The 18,804-nt window shown below is 45.0% G+C and overlaps 1 protein-coding gene across 3 annotated transcripts in view; it reads left to right on the top strand.

The window, feature by feature from the left end:
* Positions 1 to 18,571, top strand: part of Cph (BCL11 transcription factor chronophage) — a 156,824-nt gene extending 138,253 nt beyond the window's left edge. For all 3 annotated transcript variants that reach the window (XM_072303026.1, XM_019048937.2, XM_072303025.1), the window contains one exon: positions 11,742 to 18,571. In XM_072303026.1, coding sequence (XP_072159127.1) covers positions 11,742 to 14,266 — 2,525 coding nt within the window. In that variant the 3' untranslated portion in view covers positions 14,267 to 18,571. The remainder of the gene's footprint in view (positions 1 to 11,741) is intronic.
* The last annotated feature ends 233 nt before the right edge of the window (positions 18,572 to 18,804 follow it).

Raw genomic sequence — 18,804 nt, 5'->3', positions numbered from 1 at the left:
AAACGGGAGAGGAAGTAAGCGATCATGGCGAGGACCAGCCGGTTGGCGATGGGGCGGTCGCGGTGGGACGTGTCAAAACAAACAGGAAACTGGACCCTGGCTGGACATCCTAATTGCAGGCTCCGTTTCCACCTAGCGGCCTTTTGTCACCTGTCACCTTTTAACCGCCTCCTCCCGGGTCTCGCCGCACCGACACAAGGGCCTCCTTAATCGCCGGCCCGGTCAAAATATTGGAACAAGTGTGAGAAAAGGCCATCGCCTCGAGTAGCCGTGTCCGATCCATTTGTCAAGGATCAGCCTTTTGTCTTTTCCGTCTTGCCTCGTTTGTATTGCTGTCGTTAGCCTTTGTGTATTTACCAGGCTATCCTCAGTGCCCATTGGCTCAGCCATCTTTCAGACGTTGTCTTACTGGAATACATCGCTTTGATTGTTCGCCTCGCACCATCGCGCCTTCAATTTTGCGCATGCAACACGGGCACCCATCAAGCACGAATAGTTGTATCTCTGCGCCGTCATCGACACGCGTCCTTTCTTTGGCTCAATTTCCAAATTGTGTTTGTTTCCGTTTGTATCCTGTGTAGTAGTGATTCAAAGGTTGTATGGACAGCGCAACCGATGGAAAAGACGTAATACGGCCTCAGTTTTTAACTTTTCTCCGAATCTAAGCGAAAATCATTGGCCGCATAAATCAGAGCTTTGCAAGTTCACGCCTTGCACCATCGCGCCTTCAATTTCGTAGATGCAACGCGGAAATCCATCAAGCACAAATAGTTGTATCTCTGCGCCGTCATCGACACGCGTCCTTTCTTTGGCTCTGTTTCCGAATTGAGTTTGTTTCCGTTTGTATTCTCTGTAGTAGTGCTTCAAGGGCTACTTGAGCAACGCAATTGTAGATAGAAAATACGTAATACGGCCTCAATGTTTAACTTTGCTCCCGAATCTAAGTGAAAATTAGGGGCAGCATGGACCGGAGCATTGCTAGTTCACGCCTCGCGGCATCGCGCCTTCAATTCCGCAGACGCAACGCGGACATCCATCGAGCACGAATAGTTGTATCTCTGCGCCGTCATTAACACGCGTTTCCTTTTATCTCCATAATTTGCATGTTTCAGTTTGTTTTACATAAAGTTCAAGGGCTACGCAGAATTTAACCGTATAAACACGATTCCGTATAACTAGTGCCAAGACTATTTTGTCAAAAAAGTAAATTCTACGTTTCAATAGTGTTATGATCTCATCGGTCGGGCTAGACGCGGCGCGCTATAGATGCATCGGCGGATCGACGCCGCGCCGCGTGTCGTAAGTTCACTATCGCACAAGGGAGAGCGGGGGGAGGGGGGGTTTAAAGGGGCGGGTGCGAAGAAATCGATTGAGAGTCGTGTGATGGATCCACCGTGCGGCTGGCGGTGTGTCGAGGCTGTTCCTACGAACGCCCGTCGCCCCGTTGCGTGGAGCCGCGCGGATCTTACAACTTGCAACTTTGCAAGTCATCCGGGCGGTGCGGTGCATCGCTAGCCCGACTATCGCCACCGTCGTAGCCAAACTGTGGGTGTAATCGTGGTTTTTGGTCGGTGGAAGGGAAACTGCAGGAGAGTCTCGATCACCCGCGGTCATCTGAATGAAAGCTCTCGCGGATAATCGAGAATCGTGGATAATCGAGAATCGCGGATAATTGAGGATCGTAGATTTTCGAGAATCTCGGATAATTGAGGATCGCGGATAGTCCAGAATCGCGGATAATTGAGAATCGTGGACAAACGAGAATCGTGGATAATCGAGAATCGTGGACAAACGAGAATCGTGGATAATCGAGAATCGTGGATAATCGAGAATCGCGGATAATCGAGTATCGCGGATAATCGAGAATCGCGGATAATTGAGGATCGTGGATTTTCGAGAATCTCGGATAATTGAGGATCGCGGATAGTCCAGAATCGCGGATAATCGAGAACCGTGGATAATCGAGAATCGCCGATAGTCGAGAATCGTGGATAATCGAGAATCGCGGATAATTGAGGATCGTAGATTTTCGAGAATCTCGGATAATTGAGGATCGCGGATAGTCCAGAATCGCGGATAATTGAGAATCGTGGACAAACGAGAATCGTGGATAATCGAGAATCGTGGACAAACGAGAATCGTGGATAATCGAGAATCGTGGATAATTGAGAATCGCGGATAATCGAGAATCGTGGACAATCGAGAATCGTGGATACTCCAAAACTCTGCTATTAAAGGAAGAGTAATCGAATTAACCAGTTTAAAGTATTATATTAAAACTCTCATCGAGTATTATACAGAAATGTAATTATGAAATAAACACGAATACATTGTACCGGGAAAGAAGTGTTTTCGCGAGCATCACATCAAATACTTTCACCTTAAATTTCAGCGTTTCAAAAATACACTTCGGTGATTTATCACACGGATGCCACCGAGAACAAACCGCAGATGAACCGAATCACGGACTATCGAAGCGCGGATAGTCGGGGCTCCCGACGGAGGAGAATCCTGAGTGTTAGACCATCCACAAAGGCTCAAACTTTCCGTTTCCTCTTATTTCATGACGAAGGAAGCGAGTACACTGCATTTCTCAAAAACGTCGAAATTTCCGTTAAATCTGACACCCACCGGCGCTCGAAGCGGCGCGCGACACAACTTGCGCCGTTGGAGAAAAATCACGGCTCGTCAACGTCGAAGATTTCGGGTCGGTAATCGGAATGAGACGCGGCGGACGTGGCCCTTGTTCTGGGACTCATCGGTGTGATTGATCGGCCCATCGGTGAGCGGTCAGATGGACCCCGGCCTAATCGCCTCGCGCGCCGCTCTCCGGTTTGCTCCACATTCCTCGCTGCAATTCCACTCGACGCGCCACGCTCGGCACGTTCCCGCCGTATGCGTAGATTGCCCAGAGACAAGAGACCCTCCAGTGGATCTTGGCAATGGTGGAAGCTTTTAATTTCGGGACTCCAACATTCAACCGTTGGCTTGCCTACTCGGTTGTGATGGTTAACAACGTGTTGGCATTTTCGTTTCGCAAACATACTGAAGTTTGGGGAACTTGTTTGGCTCATGACGTCACCCGAAACTCATCATCCACCAAGAAGGCAGATTCATAGCCGAAAAAAGCCGAAAAAGAGTGACGACTGTTGCTCCGTTATAATTGACCATAAGGAAGTGGTGAATCCCAAAAAATAAAAGCTTCCACCTATCACCAAGAAGTCAGTGGAGGGTCTCTTGTCTATAAGCTCATGCGGTGATCTAGATACGCTCTTACGTCAGAGAAGCGACGCTCTGTGACGCGATCTGCTAAAAAGGGCCTTATCTTTCAGAGACCGTGCATCAACAGTCTCGTGGAAACACACACGAAATCGTAGGCGTCATCATAGGGATTTTTCGTCATATCGAATTGGATCCAAACTGTAAAACTGATCCTGTGTGATGGCACATCCACCCACAATAAATCGATATATATCGCTTTTCTGTGACTTGGCACGAATAGCGCTTACAGGAACAGAGAAAGGGAAAAGACGGTGGAAACAAAAATTGACGGTGAAAAATTCGCTCTTGGGGGCGGCGATTACTAACCTCTCCCATCCGGGGGGGGGGGGGGGGGCGTGGCACACGCCGGGCAGCCGAGGCCCGCGCGCGGTGGACGAATTACGGGAAGACGCACTTCTCCCGGTCGGCCTGACCCGGGATTTAAGAGTTTGAATAATAAACAGCTTCGGCATTGACTTGTTTTCAAATGCAAATACACGTCAACGTGGTTAATCCATTCAAGAGGTGCACGAGCAAGGAGGCGAGGAAGGGCGGCGGGGGGGAGGGGGCTAGACTCTTATTTTTTATACGGACTTGTTATCTTCCGTCGGGTTGAGGAGTAAGGCACCGCGCCGCTCTCGTAGCTTGGACTCTTCCGTTTAGCGCTGCCGATTCGTGCTTTTTCCGGGGATTTTTCGAGTCGCAGGGATTTGTGGGGCTCTGAAATCGATTTTTGGGGTTCTTTTCCTTCGTTTTCAATAAATCTACGGACTCTATAGACAAACACTGAAAAAAAAATATCGGTGTATTTACTAAGAAAAGGGTATAATTACCAAGGATTCAGGGTTCTATTTGATCCCAGTTTTTTCTTGGTAAAATTACCATTTATGGAATCGGTAATTATTGAGCTTTCTCGGTAATTTTACTGGACCTTGCTAAAAACGCCAATATTTTGTATCGACTGTGGTAGAATTACCGAGATAAAATGGCAAAGTTACCGGGAATTGATTACCAATAAAAGTGGTATTCTTACCTGAAAAAAAAACAGTAAAAATACCGGTTTTTAGGTAAGCTTACCAGTCTCTCTTGGTAAAATTACCAATAATTGGTAAAAAAAAGTGAGATGATAAAGGTACCAACGGACCTTGGTAAACACGCCGAGAATTTGTGTTCAGTGCACTGTTTGTTCCGGGCTGAGAGGTTGAACATTCCGGGTGCCGGAGCTTCGACTACTCCGGGAGCTAGACCCGGAACTTTCCACCTCTGAGCCTGGAACGGGAACGGTATGCCCATGCACTGCCATGCTAAGAAAGAACGCCGTACGAACATTCGAGAGTTGCCAAATGTCCTCCGATAAAATGTTTATTTTTGCGGAGCGTTACGAATATTTTTCCTTTAAATTTTCAGGAGCTTCAGGTGAAATTGCGAACTAGATGATCTGAAAAATAGGAAGGGAAATATTCCCAGGTTTCCCCGGAAATTCGTGATCTATTAAAGGAAATTTGGCAACACCTTAATTCCGTACGTCGTTTTTCCCAAGCACAGCAGTTTTACTTCAGCGCGAATCGCTTGAAAAGCGTCTGCGGCAACAGGGGCTCCGCTGGACGTTTCCTCTCAAAATATTCAAGACACCGAACATGCCTTATCTGCCTTTATTTGCGCCCCATCAGGGACCCACTTTGCGGCCGGCCACAGCTTTTCGTCCCCTCCCCCTCCCGACGCCCTCTCTCGGCGGCCATCCCCTATTCATCATTTTTTATTATAATAAACTCTCGGCTAAAGATAAATTTATGATTGGGATAAAAAAGGCACGGCCGGTGAACGTGCCCGGCCGGGACTCACCGAGGAGGTTTTCTCGCGAGGAGCCGAGTTTTTCACCCCTTTCGGACGCGAGGGTGCCAAGTTGTACAGTTTATTAATTAATTTCACAAGTTTATAATGATTTTGTGCACACAATGTGGCATCTGCGCATTGGTCCTCCTACCCCCGCGTCCAGGCCATTGAAATCGATGGCTCCGCGAGATTCTTACGTAAAATTAATCGTGAAGAAGGCCTCCGCTCCTTTCATCGAGTTTTTTTAACACCGCCTGGGGCGACGAGAAGTTTGGCAACGTTGCAAAATGGATTGGTTTTTGGCGTGATATCCGGTTGTCAGCTGTTGCAAGTATCGGTGCAGTATTCGATCCACAACCTCGATCGCACCGTTCCAAGGCCGTGGTTCATAACTCACGAAGGAGTGCCGGGGAAACGGGCTCAGAAAAATCGCCTTCAGCTTTGTTGATACTTCACCACATGACACCGGCGCTCGAATAGTGGTATCCCTGAGTGGAGTGGAGGTTTGGTACGCTGATACTATTCTAAACACAATGTACGCTGACGAAGTTTGCGACATCGATTAATTTTCGGTATCCAGTTGTCGACTGTTACGAATATTCGCACATCCTGAAATGTACGACCTCGATTTCACAGTTCAAAAGGCGTAGTTCAGTTCACATCTCTTGAATGAATCGACTCAATTAAGAGAAGGTCTAGAATCTAGAAAGCTGTAAAAGAGGAAGAAGAAAAGAAACAAGAAGAAGAAGGAAAAAGTAAAAGAAGAAAAAGAAGAACACCGAAAAAAAGTGAAGTCGACTCAAAATTCTGGAAGTAAAGAACGTGTGCGTGAACTTATGAAACGCTAGCACTTATGGGCACAGCAGTTAGTTTTACAACTCGGCATTGCTAAAGTAACTGCTGTGCCGGGTAATCCAGCATTCCATAAGTTCACGTTCACGTTCTCTACATCCAGAACGTTAAATGAACTTCTTTTTTTTTTCGGTGCAGAATAAGAAAAATTAGCTGAATTAAGGCTCCTCCACCGTTTGAATCGAGACGTTATCCAACGTTGACATAATGCCACCAATTTTTCCCGTCGAAAAATTCCTTCGAGAGTTCTCAGGTTTCAGTTCGGCTCATCGACCTGAGTCTGAGAGAGTAAAAGTCGGGTCCCAGTTATCAGAAGGGTCCAATGGGAAGGGGGGGCGGAGGGCCCGAGGCGGTACGGCGGTGGCAGCGGCGATGATCGCAACACGCGAAGAAAGCTCCTCGCCATCATCGCGGGGAGCAATTGATCAATAACGCGTCCCTTCCTTCCTCGCCTTTTGTTTCATTGCGGGAAATCGGTCACGACCGGCACAAAAGGAAAAAAACCCGGTGACAAGAAAGGCGCCCAATAATCATCACCGAGCAGGCTCACGCTTCAGTAAACAACAGACCACAATAGGATACGTTCACCGTCCCGATTAACCGATAAGCAAAAACCTTACGACTCTAATGGATTGCACAGGCGCATACGTTGTTTATGTTCTCGCCCCACCTTTGACTCGCAATTTATGTTTGCCTCTTCGCCTATCGGGACGAAACCACCCATCTGCACCAGTGGCGTGGCGTGCTTTGCGATGTATCGATTGTTATGCCACTTAAACCTATGGAAAAGGATCGATAAACAGGGTGTTCGCAGCGGACACCTTAATAATCGATTCTTTACCATAGGTTTAAATGGCAGAACAATCAATAACATCGCAATTCACGCTACGCCACTGATCTGCACTCCATCCGGCAGAAGTCCGGAAGCGTGGATAATCGCCCATCGATTTTTCCCCATCTAGGTATGGTAAAGAATCGACTTTAATTGGTACATCGATATTCGATCCTTTTACATAGCTTTATGGCGGATTCATCGATTCATCGCGACCGTTGGGTGGAATGCAAACCGTAGCCGGGTTGCTGATCCGCGCGTCTTTCAGCTATCAGCGCACGCAAAACAGTTTTTCACCAGGCGAGACAAACGCCTAATTTGACGCATTGTTTCGTTTTCAGCTGAGCGTGTTTCTTGCTTCGTTACACGGGGGAAAAGTTAGAAAATAGAAAGCTTAACATCCCCCGCGATGGCATTTGCGCTCAACCTGACGACTAACCGCTAGGAAGTCTCGAGATGAGATGAAACAAAGCGCTCCTCTTCAGCTTGAAGAGTTCAGGGTTTATGCTCCATTCGCACTTCAATATTTTTTTTTCGTTTCAGATATGGAATTTCATAAATCTTTACTCATCAACTGCACGAAAAGAAAGTCCTTTCAGACCTTGAAATTTGCAGAAGAACGCATCCAATAACGAAGGACTAGAAATGAACCTGAAACCACGAAATTGTTGTTTCTCAGACGACGAAGCGTAACACCATTCAAAGATTGCAAAATTGAGTAAAATAATTCAACTTTAGACGGAAATACACCTTTGGCATTTCCCCCCAAATTTTTCCTGATATTTTACTTAAATTAGAATCAAAGTCAGTGAAAATTTCAGTCAGTAATGCCCAAGATTCTTCTGTTGATACTGCAATTTGCTAGAGTAAATTTGGCGATACTAAAATGTAGCTACGTTCTTTCGTGAGAGGAACAACGAATTTGCTAGTTTTAAATAAACAAAGCCCTGAACCACCTGAAAAAAAATTTTGTCTTGTGAACTGGACGTTCGGTGTTCCATATCTTCTAAAATATTCGGTTTGTCAAACTGAACTTTCGGTTCGTCAAACTGAACTTTCGATTCGTGTAACCGAACGTTCGGCGTATATGACCAAACTTTGTTCGTCGGCCTAGTATACCGCACAAGTTTGGTTACACGGACCGAATGTTCGGTTTGACAAACCGGAAATTCAGTTTGACGAACCGAACCAGTCGGGACGATATGGAATACCGAACATCAGTACGTGCGACCGAACTTTTTTTTTTCAGTGTAAGAGAGGTCCGCAACGTCAGTAACAAACGACGAAACGGCAACCACGGAAAACTTCACCCCATTGAATTGCGGTCGGGAACTTTCGAAGTGGAAAGTTCGATTTTAATAAGTCTCATTAACAAATTCGCCCGGCGCGGCGCTCGGCTCCAATCCAGCGAGGGGATAAAAAGAGGAGGGGCGATCCGCGCTGAAGCTCGAAATGTTTTTGACCGGGATCATCCAATTACTCGGCTCCAGGTGCGACAACTTTTGTTCGGTCAATGTTGCGTGGCGGGTTGCGTCGCCTCACGCTGGGCCGGCGCTGGTCACTCCACTTCACCTGAATCAATTCCAGTTTCTTGTTGTTCGCGCCGGCTCTAATTAAGGTGTTCCCAAAGTGCGCGTTTGACTCCGAGTGCCCTGTTTTGGGCCGTGGTCGGCTCAATTTGGTTTCTACCCTCTTGATTCCGTATCGAGTTGACTGGAGGGTTTGTCACGTTCAGGTGACGAGTTTTTGTCTACAATACGACAAATCTCTGAGAGAAAAAAGGTGTGGCACCACTACTGAAGTTCTCACAAGTATTCGTCCTCTTCTTCTTTTGACTGGAGCTTAAGCCCTGTGTATCCAGTCATATTCGTATGAGGCGCCCATAAATGAAATCAAATTGATAAAAATTATAAAAGTTGGTGGCAATTGATAAAATTGATAAAAATTAATAAAATTGTAATAAAACATAATACAAATTTGTATTCACCCTAACGGATACTCGTCGAAAATCAATTTTCAAGGTGGAATTCTATCACGCAACTATTCGAACTCCGGAGTAGGTATGTGGTATCATGCGGATATGAAGGAGAATCTCATTTTTTCGCCTGTCTCTTCGTTGTCTTGAGACACACTATAAACATAAGCGCCAGAAAGGACTTCACAGCGGACAAGTTGAACATTAAAATATGTTTTTACGCCATTTTTACCATCGTCAGATTTGGCAAACCTGTAAAATACGAAAATCTTACACGATAGTAAAAATAAAAAAAAAGCTGTTCAAACTATCCGAGGGAATCATCCCGACAAGGGCAATAAACATGCGAAATCGAGAAGGGTGCAAGTGGTGGGCCGCGGTGAAATAAATAAGCGCGAGACGATATTCGCTACGGGCGCGAAAGCACACAAGTGCAAACCCGAGTTGCCTAACAACCCCTATCCCATCTCGCGACCCTTATCGAAAGAACACGGACGTCGAACAGACCGCCAACGCCGGGTTCCGGAGGGGCGGTGAAAAATATTGTAAAGTACGAAAAGAAGACGGCGATAAGGAGTGATTATAGCCGGAGCGAAACAAGGGCTGTTGTCGGGGGTTGAAAAATGGAAATTTTGAATGTCCTCTCGGTTTATTAGTTATTCAGGGATCGTAGCGTCCATCCCGCGCCTCGGATCCCGGCCACTCGGTTTTATCAATAATATTTCCCCGACACCTTACATCCGGGGAATTTTTCACACCCCCCACCCCCGCCCAGTCTGTATCATCCCCCGTCCGTCTTCCCCCGCGGCCCGAGTGGCGAGCCTCTGTTTTCGCTCGCCCCTCTTTAAAGTGAAAAGTAAAAAATGAAAAATGATTGGAATCCTTCCGGACATTATAAATCTATTTCCACCCCCGCGGCGCGGCGCGCGGGCTTCTGACCACACCGCACCGCGCGTTGTTTTTAATCTACTTTTGGACTGCGTATTGAAATAAGAAATCGCTATCGCTAGCTCGTTTTAGAAACAATATGCATGCCATTGGTTTCCCTATGCAGATACGTGCTGTGATGAGAGATTCAGATTTGATGCTTTCTTATTGCAAAATGTTATTCATTTGGACTACGTTCTGCAAAAGGGAACTACTGTTCACTGAAAAATAATTCTCGGCGTTTTTACCACGGTCCGTTGGTACCTTACCATCTCACTTTTTTTTACCAATTATTGGTAATTTTACCAAGACAGACTGGTAAGCTTACCTAGGAACCGGTATTTTTACTGTTTTTTTTTTTCAGGTAAGAATACCACTTTTTATTGGTAATCAAGTCCCGGTAACTTTGCCATTTTATCTTGGTAATTCTTCTACAGTCGATAAAAAATATTGGCGTTTTTACCAAGGTCCAGTAAAATTACCGAGAAAGTTCAATAATTTTACCGAGATTTCTCGGTAAAATTACCAATTCCATAAATGGTAATTTTACCAAGAAAAAACTGAGATCATATAGAACCCTGAATTCTTGGTAATTTTACCCTTTTCTTAGTAAATACACCGAGATTTTTTTTTCAGTGCAGCTTCAACTCGCCACGCTCAGTAAAAACCGCCTATCTCGCGAGCATTTTCTGTATTCGCCTTTCGGCTCCCCTCCTCCGATTCGGAAACCACCTCCTTCCTGCCGGTGAAAAACCACTCATCTACACACGTTTCTCCCTTAGAGTTAAGCGGTTTCCTCCGGAGCTCGAATCGGCAACGGGAGATGCAAAGCAGCGGAGCCGGTGGTTACCGCGGCGCATATTGGGTCATAAATAGTGATAACATCCAATATTCGCTTGATTTCCACCCCCCCCCCCCCTCGGTAGTTCCGGGACTCCGGGTTTTGATGTCTCAGTTGTCGGCTGCCATCCTGGTCGCAGTTGTGCGTCCTTGTGTCCTCGTTTTGTTTTACAAACACGTAGGCGCCCCCCCCCCGTTTGCGGCGCTCATACCCTCCCCCCCTCCACTCTCGCCGGGGTCGACCGTGACACCTTGTGCTCGTCACGGAATCGAGCCCCTCGCTGGGAGTAGGCTTTTTCGCCGGGAAAGTGTGCTTTCCTGTTTTGACGAGCCTCATGCACGCGTCCTTGGAACGCTGGCTGTCAAAGGACTCGGAAAATAGCATTTAAAAAAATTGTTTAACTGAAGCAGGGAATCCTCTGTCCTGTTTCAAGGACCATTGGACCGCATTTGGCAATTAATTAGGAATTACAATTTCTGACTCAGTTTAAAAAAAAAACAACGTATGTAACATTTGTTTCCTAGAAGACGAACGTGTATTTAAGGATGAACCAGAAATTGTAGTTCCTAATTACCCAATACCACAGGAAAAAGCAAAAAAATCACTTTTACATTGTGGTGTTTCAAAATCTCATCTTCTACTTTAATTTTTTCGAAGGCGGCCGACTAATTTTTACGCTTGAAATTTTGTGAAAATAACCTCCGTATTGGCAAATGATTTTGCAATAATTCTCAGGTATGCTTGTTCGAAACATCGCGATGTGATGTGACTGTTTTGCTTAGCTTTTTTTGATCAATGCCAAATATTCTTTTTGATATGAAAAATCTTCGTAGGTGTAAAAATTGTTGGTCGATTGAAAAAGTGTTTGCTGACACCATTGTTTTCTCAATTGAACCTATGGAAATGCATCGATTCTTGGAAGGGCCTCTGACAAAAATCGATTTTTTAACAAAGGTTTAAACGGAGAGAATCCGGCGTTGCCAACAGTGGCGTGGCGTGCTTTGCGATTTATCGATTGACCTGCCATTTAAAATTATGAATTGAATCGATAAACAGGGTTTTCGCAGTGAACACTTTAATAATCGATCTTTTACCATAGCTGCAAATGGGGAAATATCGATAAATCGCAAAGCACGCCACGCCACTGGTTGCCAAACTGTTGACAAAAATTAGTGTTGAGATTTGTCTCTAATTTTGGGTGTTTTTCTCTTGTGTTTCAGAACCAAATAACTACGTCTGCTCGACCTGCAAGCACAGATACCACTCGGCGTGGCGGCTCCTGCAGCACGTGCAGAACAGTCACGGAATGAAGATCTACGTGGAAGCCTCCTCCTCCAACTCCTCGCTGGGCTCCTCGCCGGGCTCGGCCTCACTCGCCAAGCCAGCTCAAAGCCACTCCTCCCCCTCCTCCTCCTGCTCCTCCACCTCCCCCGCCTGCTCGGGGGGCTCCCTCACCTCCTGCCCGGTGCCCCCCACGCACCCCCTACCCCGACCCCCGCTCCCACCTACCTCCCCCCTCGACACGCACAACCCTCACATGCCGCTCCACCCTTTTGGGGTGGGAGGCTTGCTAAGGATGCCGTTGGGTGAGCCTCCCAGACACCACTTCCCGCCGACCTCCACGCCAGTGAGTCACAGCCCCGGAAACGGCCCGGCCGCTGCCTTATTCGCCAGACCCTCTAGTCACCACGATCATCCCTTCCTCATGGAGCAGCTCGTCAACGAGCAGTTCCGCATCAACCATGGGATCGCGGCCGCGGTAGCCGCCGCCAGTGGGGTCCCACCCCCGCACTCACCTTTCCTCCCCACAGATCGCCCATCCCCTGTTCCTACGTCGTCCGTTCCTCCTCCGCCAGCGCTGAGCTTATCCCTGGAGCCCCAGCTGGATTTTTACTCGAAGCGGCTTCGGGAGCTCGCTGGCACGACCAGTCCTGGCGCCGCCACCAAGAGCTCCTCGCCATCGCCGCGGAAGCTATCACCCCCATTCACTAGTCCCAATAGCAATACCCAAGGAGCATCAAACGTCTCCAGCTCGTCGATAGCCACGAATAACAACAACAACAGCAACATGCAGAACAACAACATGGAGCCGGAGAAGCAGTCGCAGCTGGCCGAGACCCCGGCGTGCGAGTCGTCCATGGACCTATCAGCGACCCCGCGTTCGGCATCGACCCCGCCCAACAACAGCGACAAGCCGGCGGATTTTTCCATGCCCCCGAGCTCCGTCTCGCCGATCTCGGAGGAGAAGACGCGCGCCTGCGAGTTCTGCGGTAAGAAGTTCCGCTTCCAGAGCAACCTCATCGTCCACCGGCGCACGCACACAGGCGAGAAGCCCTACAAGTGCTCCGTCTGCAACCACGCCTGCACGCAGAGCTCCAAGCTCAAGCGGCACATGAAGATGCACTGGCAGCCGGGCCGGGGAAACGGGGAGCCCGGTGGCGAGGAGGAACCCACCGCCGTCAACGGCGACCACTCGACACCGGACGAGGTCTCTAACTCGGGCTCCAAGGACGAGGAGATGGAGGACGAGGAAGAAATGGACGAGGACGAAGACGAGGAGGAGGAAGACGAGGACGAAGACGTCGACTCCGAGATGAAGTTAGAGGACGAAGAGGAAGACGAGGACGATGACGATCTCGGGGGTGACGCCCCCGAAGACCTGACCACCAAGTCCAACTCCTCGACGCCACCCAACAGCGGAGAACCAAACAAAACCCCCTCCACGACGCCACGGCCGACCTCCACACCCACCTCCACCGAGAAGGGCAACTCCCTGGTCGGCGAACTCATGGAGAAGTTCGGCCTCCGGGACATCCAACAGTACCACGACGCTTACCGGGAGGCTCTTCGGGAATCGATCGGACCTCCCCGCTCGAAGGACGACATGCTCCACCCCAGGTCCCCCATCATCGCCGAGAACAACAACATCAAAAGCAAGTCGAAACACCTCGAGAACGGGCTCTTGGAGAAGTCGAGTCGCTTCCGCGATGAATTCGCCAAGAACCTGATGAGCGGCGAAACACCGATGGATCTCGGCAGCCACCCCGCGTTCTACGGCCCCGGCTCGCCTTTCGAAAACCCCTTCGACGCCGCCAACAAGCGGATGAAGCTAGAGTTGGAAAACCACCATCACTCGATGCTGGGCCGCGGTGTGCCCGGTCAATACGCCGGGCTGTGGTTGCCAGCCCTAGCGGCCGCCCACCAACGGGAGTTCCACTTCACGGGCGGCAGGGGCGACAACCCCATCCACATGCTGAACCCCCGGTCCAAGTCCACCGAACCCATGATGAAGAGCGACGGGCGGGGCCTCAAGGCCGGAACCAGTGCCTCCTCGCTGGCCGTCGTGGCGGCGGCGGCGGCTCTCAGCGGCCTCCCGATGCAGCACATGAAGAAGGAGTCGCGAAGAAACGACACCTGCGAGTACTGCGGCAAGGTCTTCAAGAACTGCAGCAACCTCACCGTTCACCGCCGCTCGCACACCGGCGAGAAGCCGTACAAGTGCGAGTTGTGTTCCTACGCCTGCGCGCAGAGCTCCAAGTTGACGAGGCATATGAAGACGCACGGGCGGCTCGGGAAGGACGTGTACAAGTGCCGCTTCTGCGAGATGCCGTTCTCGGTGCCCTCGACGCTGGAGAAGCACATGCGGAAGTGCGTGGTGAACCAGAACATGAAGGTGGACGTCATACCGGCCTTGATGGGGCCGGATGATGACTCGAGCATCTCTGCCTCGAAGGACAACACATGACTCTATCCTTGGGGGGGACTTCGGCACCTCCCGATTCAGAGCATCTACTGACGCCAGATGTCTCCTTTGCCCGTCAGAGGTAGAGGCTCCCGTGGACGCAGAAGGGCCTCGTTCCGAGGCCAATGGTGACCCTCTTCCGTTCATGACCAAGTTCCTATGTAAGCTTAAATGTGGTTTCCCGGCGCGGGAACGTGACGTCATTTCAACGTTGCAAAATTTGCTGAAAATGGTGCTACTCGTTCGTTGACTGTCCATTGATGGATCGATTGGTAAATTGATGATTTAGGTTAGGCATCGTAGTCGTTTTTCAAACAATTTTTCATTTCAGGGTGGTCCATTTGGTTTACATCGTAATTTACGGAGGTAAAATACAATGTAAACCAAATGGATGCATTGGCGGATCTAGGAAATCGGCAACATTGCCTTCTCTCCATTTATACCTATGGAAATGTATCGATCCTTGGAGGGGCCAAGAGCTCCGACAGGAATCGATTATTTAGCATAGATTTAAATGGAGGAAATCCGGCGTTGCCAAATTACTGGATCCGCCTCTGAATGCATGGCTTCTTAAGGAAAGGAGCTGTTCAAGGAGAGCAGAGACCAGGAATACGACCCTTGATCTCAACCATTGCCTGAAACGCTCATCTTTTTTCATTTTTTCAAAGCTGACAACTTACATTTTTGCAAGAAGGCAGAACAAAGTGGAGAGTTCACACTTTACTTTTAGTAATTCAAAAGATGTATAACGAATTTAACTATTTATCATCAATCGATGCATTGATGAACAGTCAAAGAAGAGTGCGGTTCTGCTTAAACAGTTTTTCCATTGTTTACAAAAACGACTGCTGGTTTTTTGTACGAAATTTTGCTAATTTTTTCAATGATGTGCAAAAAATCGGTGAACTTCTCAACGAAGGTAACCAAGACTTTCCGGCTTTAAGGGCGCATAGCGTGTCGAAATTTTGCGGCGGTGAGATGAAGTCACGTTCTTTCGTCCCGGAAATGGCGAAATGTGGTTTTCTTCGTCGAACCTCTCAAAGACTGCTGTTTTCCGACAAGTATCCTCGTCGATGTAAATGTTTCTTTTCATTTTGTACGATAATAGTCCTCACGTAGTTGTTTTTAAGTCTTTCAATGTCATCCACCCCGAAATGAGTTGCAATCGTTCAAAAAGTAACGCACAATACCCCCGTTAAATACAAGATCCTCTCTTTGCGTATCAGCATGAGTTGGACCAGTCAACTGTGAATGAAAAATTTACCCAAATTGAGGTACGAAAGTTTCTTCTTTTGAGAAGGGAAATTACAATAAGTCAATTTTTCTCTCCTCCTAGAAAGTATTATTCCTGTCGATAACATGATTTTCACTCATATTTTTTGTAATGGAAAAACCATAGTTTAATTGTAACACTTGATTGTAAATAGGTGTTATAGCGAGATAGTATATACGTAAATGTGAACCGGTACTTATAATAATCACTCGCTGTACTTTCCTGTTGGTTTCCCCTCTTATTAACTTATCGTAGCTAAATAAGGCATTTGATATATTTGTATATAGATAAAATTTGATTCATACCAAAGCAATGTTATCGCATTATTGTCACTATTAGTTTTTATATTTTATAATAATTTTGAAAACCTCGTGCGTTAATGGAGCAGTCTGTAAAAGGGACTTATTGATCCATCTTAGAATGAGTGAGGCCTGATTTGAAGGGGGATTTTAACGTTTTTGGTTTCTACTTTTTTCATTTTCCGATTGGAGAAATTGTAACTGAAATGTTTGAGATTTATTACTGTAATCTCTGAATTGATTTTAGGACTTACCTAAAATCATATTTTCTTCCCCTCAAATCAAGATCTTAAAAGTATGCAATGAGTCCGCATTATAGGTTTCATTGAAACGTAAAAATTTGGAACTTTTTTAAATTTTCATATTTTATTTATTTATTTTTTTTTAATTCATGACTTGAAGATAGGTGAGATTAGGCGTTACCGTTTTGCGAAAATATCGTCGTAAACTTTAAAAAAAAGTAGCATTTGAAAACTCAAAATCTTTTCACCTTTCAACCTTATGGTTGAATGTATCATAACAATGGAACGCAATTTTCAGCAAGAGTCTCTACTAAAAAATTCTATCAAAAGAAAGATATTTGTGAAGAATTTCTGCATTTAGATATGATCTTCTTCAAAATCACACTCCTATGGCTTCACGTCCTTTCATTTCGTAAATTTTTTGTCTCGTTGATTTTTTCTATTGTGTGAAAAGCAATTTATAATTTTCAAAGTAAGCGTGGTATTTGTGAACTTTAACTACGAAGAATTACACCGACTAAGGTTACTGAATAGTTGTAAACTCTAGTTAATTTATGTAAAAATCGAGCTCAATTAATCATTTTGATTTCCGCACAATCAATGGGTTATTTCAGAGAAAAAATAAAAACATAGTTCTTATTTATTAGACTACTATTATGATCCTCTTTTTTATATTCTAGCTTGTGTGTGTGTGTTTTATTCGGTTTTTACAAGACGTTAAGACGTGCATAGTGCCTCCCAAATAAATACTAATCAAAATTCCCTTAAAAAATCTTTAAATCAGTTAATTTTCAAATGTGTGCCCCTCGCTCTATAAAATTCAAAAATTCTGTTGAGATTTACATGCCTTTTTTGATGTTTATCATAGCAGGATTTTCTCATATATAATCATAGAACCAACGAATTTAATTAATTGGAACTGTCCCTGAAAAATAATTAGTAATTTTTGCATTTAGTCTCATCGGCACTTTTTAGACGCACTCTTGAACGAAGAAACCCCAACTGTAAAACCCCAGAGTCAAAACTTTTCATTGCTCAGATAATTATGTCGAAGTCTACACAATAGTTTTTCATTTATTCCTTTGGACACATCAACTTCTATTTTCCAAGAAAAAGACACTCAAACATTCCACGTTATCTCTCAGAATTAATGACGATACTTTACTGAAAATTCATTCCGTAATATATGTATCCCTCTCCCTTCTTCATCATTTTTTACATCCTCTTCTTCCTTTTCAAATTTAATAATTTTATTGTTTTCGTTCATTTTGCGAGCATATTTCATCACTCGAAAATCACAAAGTTAATTCTGCACTAAGTCAAGCTTTTTCACCAGTATCATCAACATTTTCTCTTTGGTAAGAATTCCGTAAGAAAGAAAGAAAAAAAGTTGAAAGTGTAGAAAGTAACTATCTTAGCGCTTTTTTAACCATTCTGTTAATCTCTGAAAATTCGTTAGACCTCTGACATAAATGAGATTCAGAGTCATAAAGGGTAGGTTTTTATGTAAATTCGCCGGAAAAATCATAATTAATTCCGTTTTGATCAAATCAGATCATTCAAAGACTTGCAAAAAAATGTTATTGTTTCACATTCACATGTCACTATTTTCTCATTGAATATATGGTCGCAATATGAATTATATGTTTCACGGTGCTTCCTTCAAGTATAGTTCTCAGAAAGTTGAATTCAGATTTACTTTTTCCGTTCAAACACGATTCTTTGGGATCGGTTTGTGGTGACAAATTCCCTAAATTTTTTATATTAACAACCTATTTTTGTTATGCTTGAACTCCAGTTTTGTAAAAGTATTATTTGTATTTTTAACTTTTCTCGATCTAAATTATTTTTCTTCTATTTTTATTCAAATCTGATCACCTTTGTTTACCGGTTAGATTTATTTGATTAGAGTTCGTTTGTAAAGAGGAACCGGTGATGATCTTTAGGATTTCGTTAACTATTTGATGATTATTTTTTATCTATTATTTTTTTTTAATTTTTTATTATTTCTTTTTTTACCATCATCCTTGAACTCTAATATTATCTTTCAATTTTGTTCGTTTACTTTTGTACAATGTGGGTTAATATCATACGTGTTGTTTTTTATTTCTTCTTCTTCTGTTTTCGGATTATTGTTTTGTTACTTTTTGTCAGTTCGACTGTGTAAATATAATACAGAGGTATAGTTTACGTACTTGTACCGGTATTGAATGTAAATGTGAAACAGTGAGTACTTACCTAGTATTCTTATGTAAAAAGGTTACTTTTTTCTTGCCTGTATGTTATTAGTGTTTATATATTTTTAGGTAATTTGAGTTATTTTTTTTAAATTTCCATACTTTCTGTTACACCTAAGTTGAAAAACTGTCGTGTATAGATTCGAGGTGTGTAAAAGTAAATACTGAATAATATAAAGCTATAATAATCCATATCTTCTAGACACTTAAATTTGTTGTTTAATGTTGATAATAAACGATGAACCTTCTACAATGAATACATTGTTAATTTTCTACCACCACTCGTCCCTCAAGTACATGAAAAAATTGGAGAAAAAGATAAAAGTACCACTGTGTTCATTTCTAATGAGCAATTGACTCAGCAATTATGAGCAATTTTGCCAGAAACGTTTCGAGAAATCGTACTTTTTTTATTATATGATCTACTCCAGAATCTACTGATGGACAAAAATAACAGGAGTAAAATCATTTATATGAAAAATTACATCCT

This window comes from Bemisia tabaci, chromosome 7, assembly GCF_918797505.1.
Source record: "Bemisia tabaci chromosome 7, PGI_BMITA_v3".
NCBI lineage: Eukaryota > Metazoa > Arthropoda > Insecta > Hemiptera > Aleyrodidae > Bemisia > Bemisia tabaci.
The sequence above is the reverse complement of the archived record's forward strand: the minus strand, read 5'-3'. Positions and strand labels throughout refer to the sequence as shown.